Below are 24099 nucleotides of genomic sequence, written 5' to 3' on the forward strand. Positions count from 1 at the left end.
AAGCAGTGTGGCAAGTAAAGGGACACTGTGGGGAGATTTTACTGGTTTTCTCTGGCTATATTTCTGCTAGCACTCTTTTGTCAGTTTAGCTTTAGTTAAGAGAAGGGTCTCTACCTGTAGTGCAGTTTGCGATAGGGGTCCGCGGGAACCGCAGTTTTAAAGGGCCAGTGTCATTTTTTTGCACTTTGCTAATATGGAGTCCTAGGATAGAAAATTCCCCACAGACCTAGTTGGTGGTTCAGATACTCCTAATCCCACTTCCTTAGCCTCTTTATCTGCTGCACTTGCGACTTTAGCGTCAAGTTGATCTGCTGATGTCTGACCAAGTTGCAAAGAAAAGGCCTATGCCCTCTGTCTTCTGACTCAGAGCCTGAATTGGTTGCAATGGGCAACATCCCCCTTGAGGGGTCCCCGTTTTCTCAGTGAGATGTGGAGGAGGAGGATTCTTCCTCTGGGATCGCTCGTGACCGCGCTGCGGTAGACTCGCTTATTAGCTCAGTTAAGGAGACTTTAAATCTTGATGATGAGCCCTCCATGGCAGGTAAGGGGGTTTCCTTCGGGACCCGCAAGGCCCTGAAGTCGCGTCATGTTTTTCTGCTCTCTGGTAGCAGAGTCGGTTTCTGCTGCTGCGCTGGACATGTTGGATCAAATGGCACAGGCCTTGATGTACCTGGGTGATGAGGCTTTGGACAAGGCTCCTTTGGTCACTCGTCTATCTGCGGTCAGGATTGCAATTCGCCGCATTATTTGGCTCAAAAGCTGGTCGGCCAACGCTTCTAAGAAGAGTGTCTGACATCCCTTATGCGGGGGGATCGTCTTTTTGGTGACTCTCTGGATGAGCTGATCAGGGGGCGTACTGGGGGTAAGAGTACTCTCTTGCCTCAAGTCTTGAACGGTAAATCTCCTTACGCTAAGCGAGGTCCTTTAAGACTAACCGGGGGTCTTTTCGTGCTTTCGGGGCACAGGAAAAGGGTAAGTCCTTCAAGGCCTCCGGTGGTCACAAGAAATTTTGGGCAGGTAGGCCCAAAACGGGTCAAGCTGGGAAGGCAACCCAGTTCACAACCACTACTGAAGGGACGCCCTCACCCGTATCGGGTGGGGGGATGCCTGCGTTGTTTTCCCGAGCCCTGGCTGTCCGACATTCAGAACAGGTGGGTTCGCGAGCTCATTCGTTCAGGGTACAAGATCGAGTTTCGATCTTGCCCTGCAGACAGATTCTTTCCATCAAATCTCCCGATCGTTTTCGGGATCTACAACTGGCGGTTCAAAATCTTCTTGCCCAAGGGGTCATCGTGACGGTCCCTCCGCGGGACAGGTTTCGGGGTTTTTACTCCACAATCTGTTCACATTTCCCAGAAAAGAGGGCAAGGTGTGTCCGATTTTGGACCTAAAGTTACTTAACAGCTTTGTGCGGGTACAGAAGTTCCGGATGGAATCCATCCGGGCGGTGGTGGCATCTCTGAGCCCAGGGGAATTCATGGCCTCCATGGACCTAAAAGGTGCATATCTGCACATCCCTTTTTACGAGGGTCATCCGCGGTATCTCCGCTTCGCAATCGCAGAGGAGCATTACCAGTTCGTGGCGTTGCCCTTCAGTCTCACTTCGGCTCCAAGGGTGTTCACCAAGGTTTTGGCTCCTGTGTTGGCTCTGCTACGGGGTAGAGATCCTTACCATGTGGGACAGGCACCCTCAGTCTTGGACAGGAGGATTTCTCTAAGCCACCAGGTGAGATCGGATCTTTTGTGGTGGCTCCAGTCACCGATTCTGACACAAGGCAAGTCCTTCCGGCCATTATTGTAGGCGGGGGTTTCCACAGATGCCAGCCTGTTGGGCTGGGGTGGAGTTCTGGGAACGATTTTTGCCCAGGGGACGTGTTCGGGGGAGGAGTTCTCCCTACCTATAAATGTCCAGGAGCTCTGGGCAATCAAGCTCTGTTTGTTCCGTTGGTCTTCTCGGATTAAGGGCTGCCCTGTACGAGTGCAGACGGACAACGCCACAGCGGTGGCATACATCAATCATCAGGGGGGCACCAGGAGTGCCCGGGCGACCAGGGAAGTGGCCAAGATTCTGTCTTGGGCCGAATCGCATGTTCCGGCGATTTTGGCTGTCGACATTCTAAGTGTGGAAAACTGGTATGCGGACTATCTGAGTCGCCAGACCCTGGACCAGGGGGAATTGTCCTTACACCCGGAGGTGTTTCACCTGCTGTTTATCCGGTGGGGGTCTCCGGACGTGGATCTGTTTGCATCCCGTCTCAACAAAAAAGTGGAAAGGTTCGTGGCTCCATCTCTCAATCCTCTGGCAGACGCCTCGGACGTGTTAGTGGTGACGTGGCATCGGCTGATATACTGTATGCCTTTCCTCCGATTTAAATGTTGTCCAGGTTCCTCCGCAGGTTAGCCTCGGAAGGGATGCTGGTGATTCTGGTAGCTCCAGACTGGCCGCATTGGTCTTGGTACGCGGACATTATGCAGACGGTTGTCGAACCTCCCTGGCGGCTTCTAATAAGAAACGATCTTCTGTCTCAGGGACCGATCTTCCATCCTGCTTTACAGTCACTGGCTTTGACAGCTTTGGTGTTGAAAGCCAAGTCTTGAGAGACAGGGGTACTCCGTCGGCTGCCATTCCTACCTTCCTCTGAGAAGATTTATCATCGCACCTGGAGGGCATATTTTGCCTGGTGTGAGTCACAAGGTCTTCACCCCTGCTCCTTTTCAGTGGCAAGGCCAATTGCCGGCCTTGTCCATTCTTTTTCAGCGCCCTTTGGCGTCAAACTCCTTGATTCGCAACTTTATTCAGGGGGTGCGTCATCTGGCTCCCCCGAGGAAGGCTCCCTGGAACCTGAATCTGAATCTGGTTCTGTCCGTTTCACAACAACCTCCTTTTGAGAACATCAGAGAGATCCCTCTGCCTGTGTTGTCACAAAGTTGCCTTTCTAGTGGCAATCACATCTGTTCGCAGAGTGTCTGAGTTGGCGGCTCTGTCTTGCTGCTCCCCCTATTTGGTGGTTTATAGGAATAAAGTGGTCCTGCGACCAAATCAGTCTTTTCTTCCTAAGGTAGTTTTAGCCTCCCACCTCAATGAGGATATTGTGTTGCCTTCGCTTTATGTGAAGCCTAAGTATCCGAAGGAATTTGCCTTGCATTCCTTGGACATGGTCCGGGCAATCCAAATGGATCAGACAGACGAATGTGCAGGCCTATTCGATTAAGGGTCGGGTTCCTCCCTTCCCTGTTAAGGCGCACTCCACTAGAGTGGTTAGTGCATCTTGGGCTTTTCGCCACCAGGCGTCGGTGGCTCAGGTGTGCAAAGCGGCCACCTGGTCGTCTGTACACACCTTTTCTAAGTTTTACAAACTTGATGTGTTGGCATCCTCGGATGCTTCTTTTGGCCGCAAGGATTTAAGTGCGGCAGTGGTTTAGAGACATGCTATTTTTTTAATGTCTTAGTCATGGGATTTATTAAATTTTTTTCCTGGGTTAGCTCCTGTTAAGCTTTACTTAACCCACTGGTTCAGTTCAGTTTTTTTCTCTGACCTGGGTGCTGCGTTGCCTATTTTAAGGTTGCGTCTTCCCACCCCTCACATCTACACTGCTTTGGGATGTCCCAATCGTGAAGACTGTATGAATGGGCGGCGACTGTCAGAGGACGTAAGAGAAAATAGAATTTTTGTAAAATCTTACCGTAAAATTATTTTCTGAGTCCTCTGAAAGTTGCCGCCCCCGCCCCTTTGGGGTTTTCATGGACTGCGTGCTACATAACTGGATTATAGTGGTACTGGCTGGAGGATATAGGCCAGAGGGACGGCCCCCTGTGGGTGTGTCTATATGTTAATGTTTGTTGTATTAACAAAATGACTGCCTAGCTTGCTCGTGCGGAGAAGGCCAATACCCAATCGGGAAGACTGTATGAATGGGCAGCGACTGTCAGAGGACTCTGGGTGGTGCTGGTGAATGCTCGGATTGTATCAGTGAAGGCAATTTAAAATATGGAGGATGCAGCTGCTGCTGCGTCAGGCGCCAGTCCCCTCGGGGCCTGCAGATCCTCTTAAAGCGGCAAGGTATTCCCTTTTCCCGCCTACTGTGTCAAAATTGTAGCGAGCCAGTGGAGGAGTTCGAAACCCAATATGACCGTGTCTGAACGTTTCGGTAGACATTATCCCTTGAGACTCTTGAGTATGTGGGCAGTCCTACCTGTGGTGGACTCGAGTTTCCAGGCTGGATAATTCGGTCCTATTTCTGGTAGAGGAGTCTCCGGTTTAAAAGATCCTTTTGACAGGAGAGCCGAGACGTTGGTCCGTCACATGTCTTCTGTGGTCGCTTCGGTCCCTCCGTCGGTGTCTTCCCCCCCCCCATGCATGATGTCCTTGACTTTCCCGAGTTGGGGGGGGGGATTTTTTTTTTTTCGTCTTCTTCTGACCCATGGATCTCCTAATTCAAGACAAGTGAGTCCACAAGCTCCTCCAGAAAGGTTCTTTCCTTCCAACCTGCTTTTTCCCAGGCCTCCTGCAAGGTCTTTTTGTGACAGTGCAAGCCTTGCTACTACGAAGGATGATTGTTCCAATATGAGAATCGGGACGTTTGTTTCATGTTTGCAGGTCCCAGGAGCCTACGGACACACCACCCTAAATGGGCCCGCTCTCATCTGATCTCAGGAGCTAAGCAGCGTCGGGCCTGGTTAGTGCTTGAATAGGAGACTGCCTGGGAATACCAGGTGCTGTAGACTTAAATAAAAGTGAGGTACGTCCAATTTTGGACCTCAAACTTTGAACCACCTTGTGCCGGTACAGGTTTTCCAAATGGAGTCTAATCGACAATGGCATCCCTACATCAAGGGGATCTTCTGGCAGTTATCGCTATTAAGGACCCTTGCCTTAATATTCCGAGATATGACGGTCTTCCGCGTTTCTTTCGCTTCCTGTGGTGAGGAGCATTCTCGAGGTCTCATCTCAACCCCTCGGGCTTTTCCTTAGTGCTGGCCCTAGTGTAGGCATTGTTGTTCCAGCAGGGCATTGCGATACTGAAGTAACTAGATGATCTTCTGCGAGCAGAGTCTCCGACTGCTCTGAAGGACAACCGGGTGATTAGTGTGGGGACTCTGCATGAATTTGATTGTAAATTAAATTTCGAGGTATTGGTTCTGGTTCCGTCCACCTAGTTGGACTATCTGGGCCTGTTCTGGACACGGCCTAAGCCAGGCTGTTCCTCCCATGGGACGAGTTCCAAACTGTCAGCGCAAGACATTTGCAAGGGAGATTCTTGTCATGTAGGGCAAGAATACACAGTGTCTAGACACTTGGATCCTGTTGAGCCAGGGTTCGCTCTCCGGTGAACAGGTAAATCTCCCTGTGCGGGACGGTGATCACCACGGATGCTAGCCTGTCCGAGTAGGGTGGCTTTTTTTTTTTTTTACACGGTTTGTGCTCAGGGGGTCTGGACTCTGGAAGAATCCAGACTACCGATCAATATACTGGTCACTTCTTCCAGAAGGGTTTCATCTGTTGTCTCCGGTAGGGCCCCCCCGAGGTGGTCCCGTTGGCCTCTTGTTTCAACAGTTAGGTGCTTGGGTTTGTGGCACGGTCTTGGGATCCTCTGGCCGACGCCACAGATGCACTGGTGGCTCTTTTGGGACCAGTATCATTTGATATATGTCTTTCCTCTTCTGGAACTTCACGAGATTCCTCTGCTTACATATCCCAGAAAGTGGTCTTCTTGGTGGCTTTTTCTTCTGCACGTAGGGTGTTGGAGCTGGCAGTTTGTCTTGTCGTTCACCTTGGTGGTTCACGGAGAGAAAAGGGTGCCCCCGGCCCTGCCAGTCGTTCTTTCCAGAAGTCGTCTCTTTTTTTTCATTTAAATAAGGCATGTGTTGCCTTCCTTGTGTCCTAGCCTAAGCACCCTAAAGAGCTTGACTTACTTTTTGGATGTGGCTCGGGCAATCAGGATGTACCTGGCGATGACTGAGTTGTCCTTACAATGGCTTCTGTTGGGGGCTGGCCGTGTCTGTTGTGACCATTTCCAGATGGATAGGCAGACGGTGGTGCAAGCCTATTTCATTAAGGGTCAGGATACTCCTTCCATGTTATGGCAAATTTTATGTGGGCGCTTAGTGCCAGGCGTCAGTGGTGCAGGTTTGCAAGGCTGCCACCTGGTCGTCCGCGTACATCTTCACAAAATTTTTTATAAGGTGGATGTGTGGCATCTGCGGATGCCTCCTTTTGGTTGCAAGGGTTTGCAGGCCACTGCTGGAGAGGATTAGTCCTCCTTGAGGGTGTACTTTTTTGTCAGGTGAGCTCCAGTTGTTCCTGGTTGAGCTCCTGGGTTACCTTGTTGGCTATGTTTAGCCCTGCTGGGAATTGTTTCTTGCTGCATTTGTTTCCCAACCCTCCTGCTGATACTGCTTTGGGACGTCCCATTCAACTAATGAAGATGTTTAGCTGTGTCCGTCGATGAATGAAAGGGAAAACTGGATTTTTGTCTTACCTTAAAATTATTTTCTCTGATGTTAATTGAGGGACACAGCACCCTGTGTCCTCTGTGGAGTTGGGTTATGTATTCTTCTGCCACTGCTCATTACTAAACTGAATTCTAGAGCAGGAAGTGGGAGTATAACACCTGGGACTGCCCCATGGGCGTAGTTTAAAGTTCTGTTAACCCTTTTCCGCCTAGTGTCCTACTCCTAGAAAGCTCAGCATAACCCATTCGACTTATGAAGATATGTCGCGCTGTCCGTCAATGAACATGAGCGAAAAAGATTTTACGGTGAGACAAAAAATGGGGACAATACTAGTGGTGCACCGAAATTAAAATTCTGGTGACGAAAACCAAAAAATTCAGGATGCACTTGTCCAAAACCGAATTTGACAGTTCTTAAAATATAAATATAATTGTATTATATTCGACTTAATATCATGAATTTAAATACACTGCTCAAAAAATGGAACACTTTGAAAAGACATCAGATCTCAATAGGGGAAAAAAATTGATTTTTGGGCACATGCAATTGTAAGGTTTAGCATGCATGCTGGGTATCCTAATACTCGGCACAACTTTTTTTTTATCCTAATGCATTCTATACATTAAGATGAACCTTCTGTGTGCAGCAGCCCCCCTAATACTTACCTGAGCCCATCTTTATCCAGCGATGTTAAAGGAGTTTCTCAGCTGCCCAGGACTCCCCTCCCCATTGGCTGAGACAGCAGAGTGGTACAATTGGCTACCGCTGCTGTCAATCAGCCAGCCAGGAGAGGGGGGGACGGCTGATTGACTTTACAATCACTTTAAGATTCAACAGATCGGGGCTTTCTCAAAACAAACCATTACCAAAAAAGCACTGGTTTCAGAGATCTTCTAGCATGCTTAAAAATCTCCATAAATGAGTAATCCCATTTGATTCACAAAAGAAATATATAAAAAGGTGTTTAGCTACAAAATGTCATAAGAATGCTTGCAGTTGCGCTTAGATCATATAGCCCCTGGCTAGATTGTGTGTTTCTGAAATATTCCTCAGCCAGGTGCATGTGCATTTATTCCTATTGACTTCTGAATAAGAACGCCTACTTGGAAGTCCAAATAAGTGATTAGAATGGCAATTAGAATGACAAAGCAGGATGAGAAGATTGTTTTTTTGAAAAAAACGACTGAGCAATAAATCCTACAAATGGTCAGCTGGTCAAAGGGCGTGCACATTAAATGTCTAAATTATATTAGGTGCCTCTCTAACTTTATTTTTACTGATAATTTATTAAAGAGCCAAATATATGCCTTGTCCTGTAATTAGTCGATACATTTTTAAAGACTTTAAGATGCTTGGATTTAAAGGGCTGATTCTAATATTGGACTCAACATCTGGTTGTCACCAACTTTTTTTTATTCATATATATATATATTTATATATACATTTTTTTTTTTTTTTTTTTTACAGAATTTTTTGAATGCCAACAGTTGTCCAGAAATACAAGGCTTCTTGTATGTTAAAGATGTAGGAAAGAAGTCATGGAAGAAACTGTTCATTTGTCTGAGAAGATCTGGACTTTATTGCTCTACTAAAGGAACCTCAAAGGTATATCTTTTTTTTTTTTTTTTTTTTTTAATGCTTGCAAAGCTGCATTTTGAGGCAATTAAAATATAATTTTGTTAACAGCATATGGGTCATATTTAACTGCTTTCAGTAGGATTTTTTTTTTTAACAACTTAAAAGAACAATTTCATCATAAGGTCCCCCAGCCACCAAACCCCATTTTCTACTCTAGCCTAGAACATATTTCATCTTGGTGCATACAATGTACAACACTTGTGTAGTAAATTGTCCAAAATTCGTCCATAAGGGTCCTTTGACACTATATTACAGTCATGCAAATGTCAAAAGGAAAAATCCAATACACAAGCTTCAACTTTAAAGTGATACTACACTATATCTTTATATGTTAATGTATAGTACAGAACACAGGCAACTTATTCATACACCATTGGTTACAGGCTCATGCCTTCAGGTGATTGGACACTGCCAAGCTTGCAAAAACATGCCCCCCTAGGGTGTCTCTCCTATAAACTTACCTTACTTCCACGAGTCCTCAGCTGTAGCTGGAGGTGATGGACCTCTTCTTCCCTGAGAAACCAACTTCACTAGTGTAAAATATATATTTCTCTATCGTTCATTGACAGATGAAGCTTCTTATCTTCTTAGCCATTGGGTTATGCTCCTCCCTTCAGGAATAGGACACTAGGCAGGAAAAAGCTTTCACCGTGCCTATGGGACTGTCCCTGCAGGCATAACTCCAAACACTCTGCTACAGCCCTTGGTTTCGGACTGGATATTCTAGATTCTTAAGGTCTCCCAGCCTGGCCAGCGAGCATGAGCAGGTTTTAGTCCAGCACTAGGCCTCGCGATGACAGCCCTGATGGAAGGGGATGAGCCTGCGTGTGTGGACCATCTCGCTGGGACGCAAACTACCTGGAACGCCCTGAATCACAGCGTGCCCCTTGGCTAGCAGCACCACCATCCTCGGTGGGAGGTAGTGTGTTTGGAGTTGTGCCCACCTGATTCCATGGTATGGTAAGTGTCCCCCCCAATTCGCTGGCGATCTCAGGATGGATGTGGGCCCCCTGCATGGAACAGTCGGACCCTCGGGTGTTCCTTGGTTCCCCTGGCCTCGGGTTTACTGGGCCCCCCATACAGGTTCCTACCTTTTGGGGAGCAGATATATTGCGGCTGCTGCAGCGGTTCTGCGGGGGGGGAGGGCATTTTCTCTGGACCACCCGATGCCTTTGTTTTATGACCCCCCCCCCCAGGGGTCCTGGAGACTGCATGGCATGCCGTGGGGGTCGCCATTTTGCTGTAGACTTGCCCGGCATTAATGTCAGAATCCCTCATTGTAATGTATGGGCAGCCATTTTCTAAATCTTCCCTATAGGAATGCATGGAGCGGCCATTTTATTGTGGTCAACGGCGCTGGATAACATGGGTAGGCATGACCTAGGTGCTTTCACTTCCTGTGTCAGATCGTTCTTTCTGCTCTACAGAGATCATTTCTGCAAGCCTCCTGATCGGTTTGGAAATGTTTTTTGGGGTCTCTTGTGGGTTTCCTCACACACACTGCTAACAGACTGTGTTAGGCTGGGACTTGTTGTACCACCAGTGCAGCGGTGCGATTCACATGTTTGCGACTTTTTTAAAGTGATACTACATATTTTTAAATTTAGTGTAAATGGAGTCCCAGGACAAAGTTTCACCTACAGACCTCCTCAGTGCGACTGCGGAATCTTCTGGGTTGCAGCCCCTGTCAGCTTTTACAGCAGTTTTGGAAAGCCTAGTGTCAAAAGTGGATTTAGTGTTAAAAAGTAACACTAGCCGTAAGCGCCCTTTGCCTCCCTCTGTTGTATCTTCAGATTCAGAGGCAGATGTGGCTGCCGCAGACACAACCCCTTCCTGGTGGCTCTGTCATCGCATTCTAAAGGCGAAGAGGACCTGTCCTCGTCCGCTGCTGCGTGGGAAAGCGCATTGATGGAAGCACTTATAGTTTCATTGCGAGAAACTTTAAAAATGGCGGATGAGTCTACAGTGTCAGGAAAGCAGGTGTCTTTTGGCACCCAGAAATCGTGCAAAGTGTTCCCCAGTCTGGATTTTTTTGACAATATTGTCAAAGAACAGTGGGGGCGCATCAAGCACATGTTAGTGGTGCCCAAGCATTTTAAACGCCGTTATTCCTTTGCGGATAAGGTCTTTACTCGGTGGACCATGCCAACCAAATGTGGATCATCCAGTTTCCAGACTGAATAAGTCTACTGTGGTCCTGGTGGAAGAATCCTTGGCCTTTACGGACCCCGTTGAAAGATGGATTGAGTCTCTGCCCCACCATATACACGTGTTAATGGGCTCAATATTGAAACCAATTTTTGTGACCACCCTGTTAGACATCACTGAAGGGGTGAAGCTACTAAAAGGGGTCTTGGAAACGGAACAGCTCTTGGATCAAATGGCTCAAGCTCTTCTGTATATATGTGATGCGTAGCTGGATGCGGCTCCACTAGTAGCCAGTGTGTCCGTGGTGGGGATTACTATTAAAGGCTTGGTGTGGCTAAAAAGCTTGTCTGCGGACCAGGCTTCCAAAAAGTTTAATGACCTTCCCTTTACTGGGGACAGGTTGTTTAGATCCTCCCTGGATAAGTTGATCAAAGGCCTTACGGGTGGGAAGAGTGCTCTTCTCCCTCAATCCTCTAAGGCAGTGGTCCTCAACTCCGGTCCTCAGGGCCCACTAACAGGCCAGATTTTAAGTATTACCTTGGGGAGATGCAGACTAGAGTACTGCAATCACTGAGCAGCAAATGATCTCACCTGGGATGTATTTCAGTTATCTTGCAAACCTGGCCTGTTAGTGGGCCCTGTAGGCCAGGGTTGAGGACCACTGCTCTAAGGGCAAGGCACCATGTGCTAGACGGGGGCCATCTTTTCTCTATCATTCCTTGATGGACGCAGTCTCTGATCTTCATATCAGTAGGGGTTATACTGCCCCTCCACAGGAGTAGGACACTAGGCAGGAAAAAATTCCAGTCCCAGGGGGTAAACCCTCTCTCCCTGCTATAGGATGTCAGTTTTAACCTGCCTAGTCAGGAGTAAGGACCTAGTTCCTTGCTGGGATCTCTGATCCTGGCAAAAGTTTTTTTTTTTTTTTCTAAATAGTTTTTTCTCCAGATTTTTTTTCATGTGAGATCTACTAGTAACTAAGCCGGAGCTGGGCAACAGGCAGGATATATAGATCCAGTGGTCACCCCATCTGGCCAGCGAGCATGCACAGACCCCAGCGCCTCGCTAGGTCGGCTGCGTCAGTCCTATCGGACAGTGACTGGCCCTGTGAGTTTAACATCTCACTAGGTCGCATACGACTGGGTCTAGGCCTAAGTCGCAGCGTTCCTATTGGCCGATAGAACCCCTCCCTGCCGAAGAGGGGGGCTGTCAGGAGATAGCGCCCGCCTTTTCCTGGAATGGCAAATAAATGTTCCCCCTTCTTCCCCTGGCGGATTTTGGGGTGGACGCCGGCCCCACCCTAGGATGGTCGGACCCTCACAACCCCGGGTTCCTCTCTGTTCTGTCATGCACCCCCCTACCTACTTGTCTTCCCCCCCCCCCCCCCACACACACTACTGGGGCTATGGGACGTTTGTAACTACTCCCGGGGGCTGGGACTGAGCTTCAGGCCGACGGTGGAGGCGGTGCGGCGACGGACTTACGATTGTCTGGGGGGTTTTACCTGTCCCAAGGGCCCCCTTTCCTGTCGATCCCATGCAGGAGGCTGGGGGGTCCCCTACGAGGGTCCTCAGTAACTCAGCAGTCCGCCATTTTCTTGTAGCCCATGTGCTCTGCAAGATGCGGCGGCCATATTGGTACACCCGGCAGCCATTTTGCAGTGAATTTCACTGGTGGCCATGTTATGGGAGTTCCTAGAGGCGTTTTTTCTGGTGGTGGAGCCCATCCCTTTACCTTAGTGCTGACACTCGGATCTTTCTCTGAGGATCGAGATCGATGCAGACACGTGCTGTGCTGACGTTCTGGGCCTCCCTGGTGAATCTTTGGTGAAGGGTGGTGAGTCTGGGGGGGTCTCTCTCTGCTGGGGGTCTTCAGTGCGCTCTTCCTGACCTCTTGGGGCGCTGTAGCGCAGTGGGATGTTCTTGGGTGGAAAAAAAAAATGTTTTCAACTTTTTGCCGACGGGTTCTTCTGGTGCAACATGGACCCTGCAGGACAAGTGTACCCACCTGACCCCCTCAAGGAGACCGCAGGGCCCTCCCGGATCCCAGCTGTCCATAGATGCACTTTTGGCGGTCCTGGATTCCTTTGTGTCCCGGGTGGAGGTGGCCTTTAATGGGCGAGGTGCCAAAAAACGCCCTCCACCTACCCCTGCTTCATGTGATGTGTCAGATTCTGAATCTGAATAGAGAACATGGAAGACTGGGAAGGAAGGATTTTCCAGGCACATATTATAATTAAAATCAATATTTATTTGAATTCCATAAAAAACAAAGGAAGAAAAAACAAATAATGAAAAACATTTACAGTATAAAACCGATTAGGGCCCAAATTGGCTCACCAATCCTGTGTATAACATACAGCAGTTCTAATGAATTTGATTTTACACAAATACATTGCTGTTAGACATATCCTGAATATAAGAAATAGGCTATAATACATCAAGGAGATCCTGTCAATGGTTGGTCCAATTGGAGGCACCGTCCAGCCAGGGTCAAATGATGGTGACAGAGTAACAATTCAATTGCTCAACATGTTTCGCCTCATAAAGAGGCTTCGTCTGCAGCTTAATTATGAATAAGTATTATGGATAGATTCTGTACACTTGTTATGCAGGACAAAAGTCACCGCAGTGTAATTGGTAGTTATTAACGAAGGGACACGCATGGGCTAGTCAGAGCTTGGTATCATATAGATAAGGCTGGCCCAGGAATGGTAAACACCTGGCTGCCATCAATCAATTGAAATTGCTGAGGGCGTTTTCATATAACTATTTGGGTTGAGCCCGTAAGTTAAGTAATGTAGAAATGATGTTTGAATTTCCTTTGACCAGCTCTGTCTACATGTCCATGGTGTCCTCTCCGGATGGGGAACCGCCGACAAGCGGTTCCCCATCCGGAGAGGACACCATGGACATGTAGACAGAGCTGGTCAAAGGAAATTCAAACCTCATTTCTACATTACTTAACTTACGGGCTCAACCCAAATAGCTATATGAAAACGCTCTCAGCAATTTCAATTGATTGATGGCAGTCAGGTGTTTACCATTCCTGGACCAGCCTTATCTATATGATACCAAGCTCTGACTAGCCCATGCGTGTCCCTTCGTTAATAACTACCAATTACACTGCGGTGACTTTTGTCCTGCATAACAAGTGTACAGAATCTATCCATAATACTTATTCATAATTAAGCTCCAGACGAAGCCTCTTTATGAGGCGAAACATGTTGAGCAATTGAATTGTTACTCTGTCACCATCATTTGACCCTGGCTGGACGGTGCCTCCAATTGGACCAACCATTGACAGGATCTCGATGTATTATAGCCTATTTCTTATATTCAGGATATGTCTAACAGCAATGTATTTGTGTAAAATCAAAATTTATTAGAACTGCTGTATGTTATACACACGATTGGTGAGCCAATTTGGGCCCTAATCTGTTTTATACTGTAAATGTTTTTCATTATTTGTTTTTTCTTCCTTTGTTTTTTATGGAATTCAAATAAATATTGATTTTAATTATATTATGTGCCTGGAAAATCCTTCCTTCCCAGTCTTCCATGTTCTCTATTCAATAAATTTTAGGATGTGGCACGATCACTAACCCTTTTATATGCTCAGACTGCTGCTGTCTGAAGGCATATTCCATTCACAAGATTCTGAATCTGATTCAGTCACCCTAGACGCGGGTCTCCCTGCCGGGTCCACTACCTCGCGCCCTGTCTCTTATGATAGTGATGATGACCTCTCTACCTCCGCCACCGTGCAAGATAATTGGACGCACTGGTTGTATCTGTTTGTGAGACCCTAAAAATGGAGGACACAGCTGCGACTGGTCTCGCCTCTGCTCCTCGGGTCTTCACAAAGGTGTTGACTTTGATCCTGGCGCTGGTACGACAGCGGGGGATATCGGTACTGGGTTACCTGGATAATCTGCTTCTCCGTGTGAAGTCTTCCGCGGTGCAGGTGACAAATTTGGAGATCACCATGAGAACTCTGGAGTCGTTCGGGTGGATTCTAAACCTTCGAAAGTCATCCCTGGTCCCTTCCATGAGACAGGACTATCTGGGCCTTACTTTGGACTCTTCCTCAGCCAGGGTGTTTCCTCCTCTGGACAAACTTCAAAAACTCCAGACTGCGATTCAGCTATTGCTGTCCAGCAAATGGTCATCCCTTCGGACCTGTATGAGTTCTGGGACTGATGGGGTCGTCCTTCGAGTCGGTCCCCTACGCTCAATTCCACATGAGAATCCTCCAGAAGGAAATCCTTCTCTAATGGAACAAGAATTCAAATTCCCTGGACAATCAGATCCATCTGAGCCAGGTGCCCGGGGAGTCCTTGATCTGGTGACTTCGGTCCCCGATGCTCAAACAAGGGAAATCCTTCCTTCCTATATATTGGACAATTGTCACCATGGATGCCAGTCTGTCCAGTTGGGCAGGGGTTCTTAGTAGGTTTTCTGCTCAAGGAGTCTGGTCCCTGGAAGAATCCAGGGTACCGATAAATGTACTGGAGCTGAAAGCGATCAGGCTTTGCCTAGTCCATTGGACCGAGTACCTTCAGGGTTGTCCAGTGCGTATTCAATCGGAAAATGTCACAGCCATGGCTTATGTCAATCACCAAGGGGGCACCAAAAAGTGTCCTTGCGGCCTTGGAAGTGACCGGCATCCTCCGATGGGCGGAACGCTTTGTTCCAGCTGTTCACATTCCAGGAGTATGGGAGTCCCCTTTACCTTTACCCCTTAGTATGGGAGTATGGGAGGCGACTTTAATGTTTTTTTTTTTTTTTTTAAAGCCCGTGGTGTGTGAACACACTCAAGACTATCACCCGGGGCATAAAGTGCACACACGCAAACGTGAAGAACACAAAAAATGCACAGGGTGTGCGAAATGGTCTGACCTCTGAAGAGGTTGGACCCTGACCTTGATCCCCCGGGGCGCAAGACTCCTGACAGGGACTAAGTTACTTCAAATGGTCTGCCTGGACGAAACCAGGCAAACCCCGTTCTCCAGGGGGACTCCCAAAACAGCCCACCCCAAGTACTGGGTGGGGCTCCCCCGAAGGGAAACCCCATGAGAGAAGGCGAACTAAGCCAGAAGGCCATATCCACCCCCTCCCAAAACTTTCAAGGCTGGCCCGAAGACACACACCCTACTCGTCGTGCAGGAAGAAATTGGTGAAAGTGAAGTGACGCACAACAAAGAAAACAACACTCAAATAAAAAAGTGGGGAAAGGGAAGTGCATAGTGCCGTAGTGAAATACCATGGCAGGCCTTCCGGCCACTTTAATACTGTTGGAGACCCTAATGGATACCAAGTCTTCGACCCGCCACCGGCTCTGAACCCCTTTCTTTGAGCTAATGACCTATTTGACATATGGAGATGTCATCATGGATCAGAAAGAGACTTTTCTTTCTTCTCTTCCTGTTATCCTACTCTCGTATTGACTTTTTCCTCATTGACAAACAGACGCTACAAGATGTCAGACTCGTCGATCGGCACCATTACGTGGTCTGACCACGCACCAATATCCATCTCCCTAAAGGAAGGTTCATCAGGTCCTACACCCATCTGGAGGCTCAATACCTCAATTCTTACTGACCCTGATAACATCCAAACCATATCTGTGGAACATAACACCTTCTTTGAACTCAGTGATAACCCAGACATTGACAGATCTGTTCTTTGGTCTACTTACAAAGCATATCTGCGTGGAGTTCTTATCAAGCTGCACAGTAAGCTTAAAAAACAGAGGACGTGGCAAATTGAAGAGATCCAATCTCAAATTGACCTCTTAGAAAAGATTAATAAACAATCCCCCTCCCATGACAAAGCTATGGAACGTCTCGCCTGGAGACAAAACAATGTTCAATTCTGCTCCATAAATTTGAAGCAAACCTTAAAATTAGCAAAGCCAATTTTTACGCCTTGGGCAATAAGGCTATGGCCTTACTCTCCTGGCATGTTAAAGACGAAAGAACCAAAAGTAAAATTACGTCCCTATACCACCCTACTACCAACCAGTTACTAACCAACCCCCAAGACATAGCTGACGCCTTCAGCCATTTACTACTCAATCCTCTACAATAACATCAGATTCAACCATTCCCCAACTAACTGAATCTCTCATTCAACAATTTTTTTATTTTCAGCCAAGATACCGTCCATCACACAAGATCAACTTCAACAACTATCCCAGCCCTTCACAACCGAAAAACTCTTAAGGCAAATAAATCTCTCCCCCGCAGCAAAACTCCAGTAGAAGACGACTTTGTCATTGAATATTTCGGTTCATAACAGATAGGCAGGCCCCTGTTGCAACGCACACAGTCCAAGACCTAATTCACTGAGCCACTCAAACACTAATGCCTTCTCTGCTTCTATCCTTGGATGCAGATAAGGCATTTGATAGGGTACATTGGGGGTTTGAGAGCAGTCCTCTCCAAATTTGGCATTGTCGGTTTGGTTTCAATCAGCAATACTTTCCCTATACTCTCAACCATCAGCAAGAGTATTCTCAGAGGGCTCCCTAGCTAAACCCTTTGGGATCTTTAATGGCACCCCTCAAGGTTGCCCATTGTCCCCCATTATCTTTGCCCTCTTGATGGAACCCTTAGCCTCAATAACCAGAAACGACCCCCGTATCTCTGGAATTTCTTGCTGCGACACTGATCCTAAGATCAGTTTCTTTTGCAGACGAACTCATTCTCCTGGTTTCTGACCCCCTCCCCATTCCTTGCCGGCAATTCTAAAAATTCTATATCAATTTGGAATAGCATCTCTCTACAACCTAAACTAAGTCCGTAATCCTCCCTCTGAATCTCCCCGACAAACAATAAGCTCTACTAAAAGCCAGTCTCCGCTTCACATTGGGTAACCAATCTATTCCCTATTTAGAGATTAAGCTCTCCCAAGCTCCCCAACTTCTTCATGACCTAAATTACAAAGAGTCTCAAATGCAACTTCCCCACTTAAACAATTAAGAACCTCCGGTCTATCTAAAATGGGAAAAATGGCATCCTTCAAGTTGCTTATCCTACCCAAACTACTATACCTGTTTCGAACCATAGTAATTCCGATCCCCAAATCCTGCTTCCATCCATAGGCAGATCAAAAAATTAATTTGGGATAGAAAACCCCCAAGATGTGCCCAACACATATTAGTTAGGCATCACAAGCAAGGTGGAGTCGGGCTCCCCGATATGAGCCTACTATTATGCAACTATCCTTGACCAATTATACTGTTGGTGGCACCCTTCCCCAGACAAATTGTGGTCAAATATAGAAGCATCATACATTGTGACTAGCAAACCACTTGACTTGACTTCCACTTCTTCCCCTCTGCAGGTTACCCACCAACTACAACACCCTCTCCCCCAGCTATTCGAGCATCACTTCTCCCCTAGGCCCAATATGTGAATAAATCACCGCCAAACCTACCCCTACACAATCATCCTGTTCCACTCAGAGCACTAGAGAACCTGATCCCTAATCTCAAACTCCAACGCTGGCACACCTCCAGAATTAGGTCCGTACTAGACATCACAACAACCACTGAAACCCTTCAGTACCCTCCAAAATAAATTCAGCCTCCCTGAGTCAGAAAATTTCACCTACATGAGACTGCAACACTTCTTTCAGTCATCCAAACTCCCTGTAATCTCGATCTCTGATCCGCTCCACAAATTCTATGCTCATCTCACATACCCAAAGCACAGTATCGCCACTTTGTACAATGCTCTTAATGATCAAAGACCCTTTTCCCAAATTACCACCCTTCAAAAATGGGAAACTGAATTAAAAATCAAGCCCACTCCCACTATGTGGCAGAAAGCCTTCCAACTCACCCACGAAGCATCTCGATGCTCTAACCACTGTGAATTGTACCAAAAAAACTATACATAGATAGTACTTAACACCACACAGACCAGCAAAAATCTACCAAACATCCACCTCAATCTGCTGGAGAGCCTGTGGTAAAACGGGCACCTTAGCACACACCAGACAAGCTTGTATTAGGCCCTAGACCATCCTTTCATCCAAAGGTAGTTTCAGAGTCCCATCTCAATGAGGACACATTGTTCTACCATCCTTATGCCCTGCTCCTAAGCATTCAAATTAAGTATCTCTATAATGCCTAAACTTCAAACCACAAAGCCACTGCTTCAAATAGATAAACCGATACCTTGCTTGTTCTTTGGGGACCTCGCAAGGGGCAACTTGCTTCTAAATCCACCATTGCACAGTGGATAAGGCATTTGATTAAAAGAGCATGTATTCAAACAAAAACTCTCCTGTTCTGTTAGGGGCCCACTTCACTAGATCTGTTGGAGTATCCTGGGCTTTTAGGCCTCCAGCCTCTTGTTTCCCACCTCTGTAAAGCCCTGACCTGGTCTTCAGTTCATAGTTCGTTTTATGAGATTGATGTCCCATCTTCTGCAGTTCCAGCTTTCAGCCGCAAAGTTCTTGCAGCAGCACTCTAAATCTGGGTCTTTTACCGCTGCTGCTATTAGGCTCATTCGCTCAATTCAGTTTGCCTAGTTTTTGCCCACCCTTGTATTCATTGCTTGGGTACGTCATTAGGTGTATGAAAAAGGTTGCCCATGCCTTGTACTGGATGATTAGGCTTAGAGGAATTTCGACTTGCTTGTAAATCCTGTATCTTAGAGTACAGAACAAGAAACAGGCCTTTGCTCCTTGCTCTGCATTGCTTTCTACAAAACTGAGGATGCAGAGTGGGGTAAGGTTATAGGGGAGGTGCCCTTTGGGGGGGGGGGTTGTTCTAATCTTTTAGTGTACAATCACCTAAGATACAAGCCTATAACCCACAGTTTATGAATTAGTTGCCAATGCCCTGTACTGTACTCTTACGGAATTTACAGGCAAGTAAAAATTCCCCCCCTCCAAAAATAATCCATATATATTCACTACTTGGTGACCTTTTTAATTACTTACTGTTTTTATGCCTGCTTATAACCTCATATGTGAGTTCCTTACATCTGTGGGATTTCTTTCCATATAGGATGCACCAGTGGGGAGATTCTGTCATCTACCTCTGTGTGGATGGAGAGATTTTATTTATAATGAAAAAAAAATGGTCAGTTTAAATGTGGAGATTCTTCTGCTCACCAAAAAGTGTTAAAATGCCTCACAATACAACAGAATTCAAAAACTGTAACAAACTGTAACAAATTGTCATCTTGTTTAGAGACCCTATATAAAGTAATGCTTCAATCAGATATGAAAGGTATTTTGCCTTATGCAGTGTTTAGGTATAACAATATAGTTGTAATTGTAAATTGTAACAAATTGTCGTCCTGGTTTTTAAAGACCTTTTTACAAAATTGGGAAAAGTTTACATCTAGAGAGAAAAAATTGGAATTTAAGTTTTTAACTTTAACTATTCTGAAAAACTTTCCCTCCCACCTACCTATCCTATGTAAAAAAAAATCTGTAAACTTGGTCCAGTCATGTGATTCTGCAGCTCTGGCTCCTGTGTCAAGGAGTGCTCTGCAACGGAATTCCAGGAGCTATGACATCACCCATAGGTTCCCATGGCCAGTCATTGTTGGTGCTTTCTCCTCTCCCCTGCAGCTGCCGCTCACTGACACAGCATCACGTGACTGGACCAGAGCAGACCAAAAGTTTAAGAATGCAATAAGTGCATGTTAATCTTCCTCATCTCTGGAAAGCTTCAGCCTGATCCTTTGAGAGTTCATGCTGTGTTTATCATTCCAGTCTACCTTATTTTAAGTGCTGTTAATCTAAGCAGGAGACCTCACACTCAGGTCCACGTGAAGAAATTCAAGTGGGCGCATGCAGTATCTTGGTATAGGGCTTCCTAGCTGTCAGTCTATGCATGTTTATCTTGGAAACATGTAAGCAAAGCCAGGGTTTTGTCCTAAAGCAGAGAGGAGAGTCTGAATTCCCTACAAAAACAGAATGGGGTGCTGTTCTATTCAGTGGGGTTGCTAATGAACAAAAGTTAAGCTCTCACCATTCCTTGGAAATATCAGTGAGCATCATGAACTCCTGTTTCAGTTGACTTTTTTTTTTCTTATACAGGAACCAAGACATTTACAGGGAATATCAGACTTAGAAGATAGCAATATTTATTCACTGATATCCTGTAAGAAGCTGTATAACTCACCAACAGATTTTGGATTCTGTGTCAAGGTAAAAACCCATTTATCCAGTCCCTAAATACATTTTAGTGTGGCCTAGAAAGACACTTTTTTTTTTTTTTTGTAGATTGTAGACCTAATTTTCAATTTACAGTGTGCCATGTTTATAAAAGGTTGCTAAATAATTGGTAATATACCAGAATGTCTACTACAGTAACTTTGCATATGACAACCTAGACAGAGGAGTTTCTGCTCTAGGTACAAAGTACTTTTCTAAAGAAAATGAGTTAATGTGCAGCTTCCGTGTGAGCTGTTGTGTTTTTATAGCTCTTCACTATAGGCTTTTTCTTATTCAGTTAACTCCACAGCCATGCATAGAAAATTTTTATTATGAACTTTTTTTTTTCCTCATGTAAGTGGTTACATTATACTGTATTGTCTTGGGGCTACTCTATGTAGATTGTGAACTGGTTGTATTTTATCCCAAATGCCCCAGTGGACATAAAGATGAGGTTTTCTGTAAAGCTAAACTCATTTCGGGCATGAATTTAGGTATGGTAGGTTCCTATGACACAGATACTTTAAGGTACTTCAAAACCCTAACTAAATGACCTTTGGTTTCCTAAAGCATTGTGTATTCGAAACCATTGCAGTTTTTCTTTTATTTTTTCAATAAAACCTCCTTGGTTCACATATGCAAATTGGATGCGTTTTGAACCGCATCTAATTTGCATGACATGTGAACCAAACCGGTTCTCTATTTGAGCCAGTCCATATATCTGCAGGCTGGCCGCAGTACATTTTTCAAAAATCCTGTACGATTTAGGAGTCCGGTTCAGGTGCGATTTTCAAGTTTCATACACTTAAAATTGAGTGAATGTCACTACATTCATGGATCTCCAGAATGGGTCCAAAGCTTTATTCAGCGAACACATCTTGACAGCAAATTGCAACGTTTCGGAGCTTCGCGGGATCTCTTCATGAAGCACGCGACGCATGCCTAATGAATGGGGTTCTGTGAGGCTCCAAAACTTTGCAATTTGCTGTAACAATGTGATTTCTGAATAAAGCTTTGGACCCATTTTGGTTTTACATGGTGCTGGTGGCATTCTCACACTCTAACTATTCAGTTCCAGCCAATGTTTGCGTCAGCACCAACTTGTATGCACAGCCATTTCTACAGAAATGTATGTTGGGCATAGTGCGGTGGATACACTTAAGAAATTTGCACCTGAATCGGTGAATGAAACGGCACCAGACTCATGTGAAAAATTGCCATTGAACCATGCCCGGACATTCGTTTCATCCATTGTAGCATACTAGATTTGCTCATCTCCTGCAGGCTTGCAGCCACTTGCACATCAACCATAGCTGTCCATCAGAAAGGGTTTCCTGGTAGTGACAACAGTGGAGTGTACCCATGTAATGTGTGTTGGACTAGTCATTTGTAGTCTCCACACTGGGCGTATGTGACAGGGTGACAGATTGGTGAGAAGGGACTGAATGTTATAACCAAAAGGCAATCAGTGCAGTCAAAATTTATTAAAGTGTATGTCTATACTATGACCAATATTTAAACACAAGTTGCAGCTAAAACAGTGATTTCACCACAGCCCTTAATGTATACAATAAACTAATGATCCAGCGCTACTCAATATAAACATCTCAAAAAAGTCCAGCATAACATTGTCCATATATCATCATGCTTCCAACCACCAGTGTGTATAATGAATTCATATACCAGGGACTTACCAAGGAAGCCTTTCATTTGGGCATAACGCATAAAGGGGGCGAAGCCACACCAGTGATGTCACATTGCGGCCCTTTTTGGGTCAGGAGAGTCTGGTGAGGAGTTGATGGTGCCATACATTGTATCCATTAACATTTTTATAGCACTAACTGCCGGTTCACGTTGGTGCAATGTGGGAACCCTTTGAATCCTACTGCAGGTTCCTGACTCGCAAGGCAGTTCACACTGCCATGTGCAAACTGCTGGGAGTGTCAATGCAAAGTTATGACACCCCCAGATTTGTTTGCATATCGCAGTGCGAACTGTCCATTCAGGCAGGAATCGGATCACATAAATATGGACACTCATGCAATTCGATTCTGGTGCTGACCAAAAAAGGTTCTTGCACGTCTTTGGGCCAGAATGCGATGCATCCAATTCTGGTGCGAACCAAAAAAGGTTCTTGCACGACTTTGGTCCGAATGTGATGCAAATTCAGGCATACAATCTGTATGGCTGAATTTTCATCGCACAGACATCACATGTGATTTGCAGTGTGAACTGGCACTTAGTCTGCTTTTTTTTTTTTTTTAATGTGCGTGTACTTTTAACCTTAACCACTTACCGCATACTGACGTACCCATACGTCGGCAGACTTTGCGGGGTTATACCGGGATGATGCATCATCCTGGTACCGCGGTTTAAAGCCGACGGTCGGCTTTCCGCTGGTGACGACCGATCGTTACTTCCGTGGCTTTGCTCGGGGCTCCCGTCCCACTGGGAGCCCCGAGCACCCAGCTGGCACATCCGCCGGCTGGATGGAGTCCCGATGAATGCCGGAAACGGCATCGATCGGGTCTCCGATGACGTAACCCGGAGGCTGCGTCCATGACATCACTTCCGGGTTACTGTGCTGCAAAAGGCGGCAAATTTAAAAACGGCTGTATGCAAAAACGCAGTTTTCGGCGTTTTGCATACATGGAAGTGTAGTGGAGGGGTCTAGGGTCTTTTAGACCCTCGATCTCTCCATAAAGTGTACCTGTCACTACATATTGGTGTCACAAGGGATGTTTACATTGCTTGTGATAGCAATAAAAGTGATCATATTTTTTTTTTTTAAAAAAAACCTGTAATAAAGTTAAAAAAAAAGAAAAAATAAATAGGAAAAAAAAAAAATTTAGCCGCCCCCGTCACCGTTAGCTCGCGCACAAAAAAAACGTATACGCAAGTCGAGCCGCAAATTAAATCGCTGTTCAAACCACACATGTGAGGTATCGCCGCGATCGCCAGAGTGTGAGCAATAATTTTAAAAAAAGAGCTACACTCTAACTCTAAACTGGTAACCGTTAAATAAATTTAAAGCGTCGCCGATTGAGATCTCTATTGACTGTAGTTTGTCGCCATCCCACGGGGGGGCGCAATATTTAACCGTAACATGTTGGGTATTTATTTACTCGGCGTGACACCATCTTTCACAATATACAAAAAAAATGGGCTAACTTTTTACTGTTTAGTATTTTTTAAATGCAGTGAAATGTGATTTTTTTTCAAATTTTTTCCAAAAAAATGGCGTTTTAAAGACCGCTGCGCAAATACCGCGTGACAAAAAATTTTGCAATGACCGACATTTTATTCTCCAGAGTCTTTGCTAAAAATATATATATAATGTTTGGGGGTTCTAAGTAGTTTTCTAGGAAAAAATACTGGTTTTAACTTGTAAACAAAAAGTGTCCGAAATAGGGCTGGGGCTTAAGTGGTTAAGCTTTATTTTTTTCTGTACGGAAAATAATTTAGCCCCATTTTTGTTTTAAATGGTATATGCCTAGGAGTGTGATGTAAGCGGTGACGCAAGGAGTCTGTCCAGAATTCAGTTTTGATCATAGCCCAGGAGGGAGGGGCAAATGAAGCGCATTTTGACCGTAATTTACTGTAGAGGTCAATGATTGGAGTTGAGCATTCACTATCTGCATGGGGTGTAAGCATGCACAACACAGCTGGTGTTTA

At 45.8% G+C, this 24099-nt stretch overlaps 1 protein-coding gene across 2 annotated transcripts in view; it reads left to right on the forward strand.

Annotated features, from left to right (window-relative positions):
• Positions 1-24099, forward strand: part of GRB10 (growth factor receptor bound protein 10) — a 515930-nt gene that overhangs the window by 392271 nt on the left and 99560 nt on the right. For both annotated transcript variants that reach the window (XM_082259307.1, XM_082259308.1), the window contains exons 8-9: positions 7922-8059; positions 20308-20418. In XM_082259307.1, the coding sequence (XP_082115433.1) occupies positions 7922-8059; positions 20308-20418 (249 nt within the window). The remainder of the gene's footprint in view (positions 1-7921; positions 8060-20307; positions 20419-24099) is intronic.

The sequence above is a fragment of the Pelophylax lessonae genome (genome assembly GCF_965119305.1).
Source record: "Pelophylax lessonae genome assembly, chromosome: 5".
Lineage (NCBI taxonomy): Eukaryota > Metazoa > Chordata > Amphibia > Anura > Ranidae > Pelophylax > Pelophylax lessonae.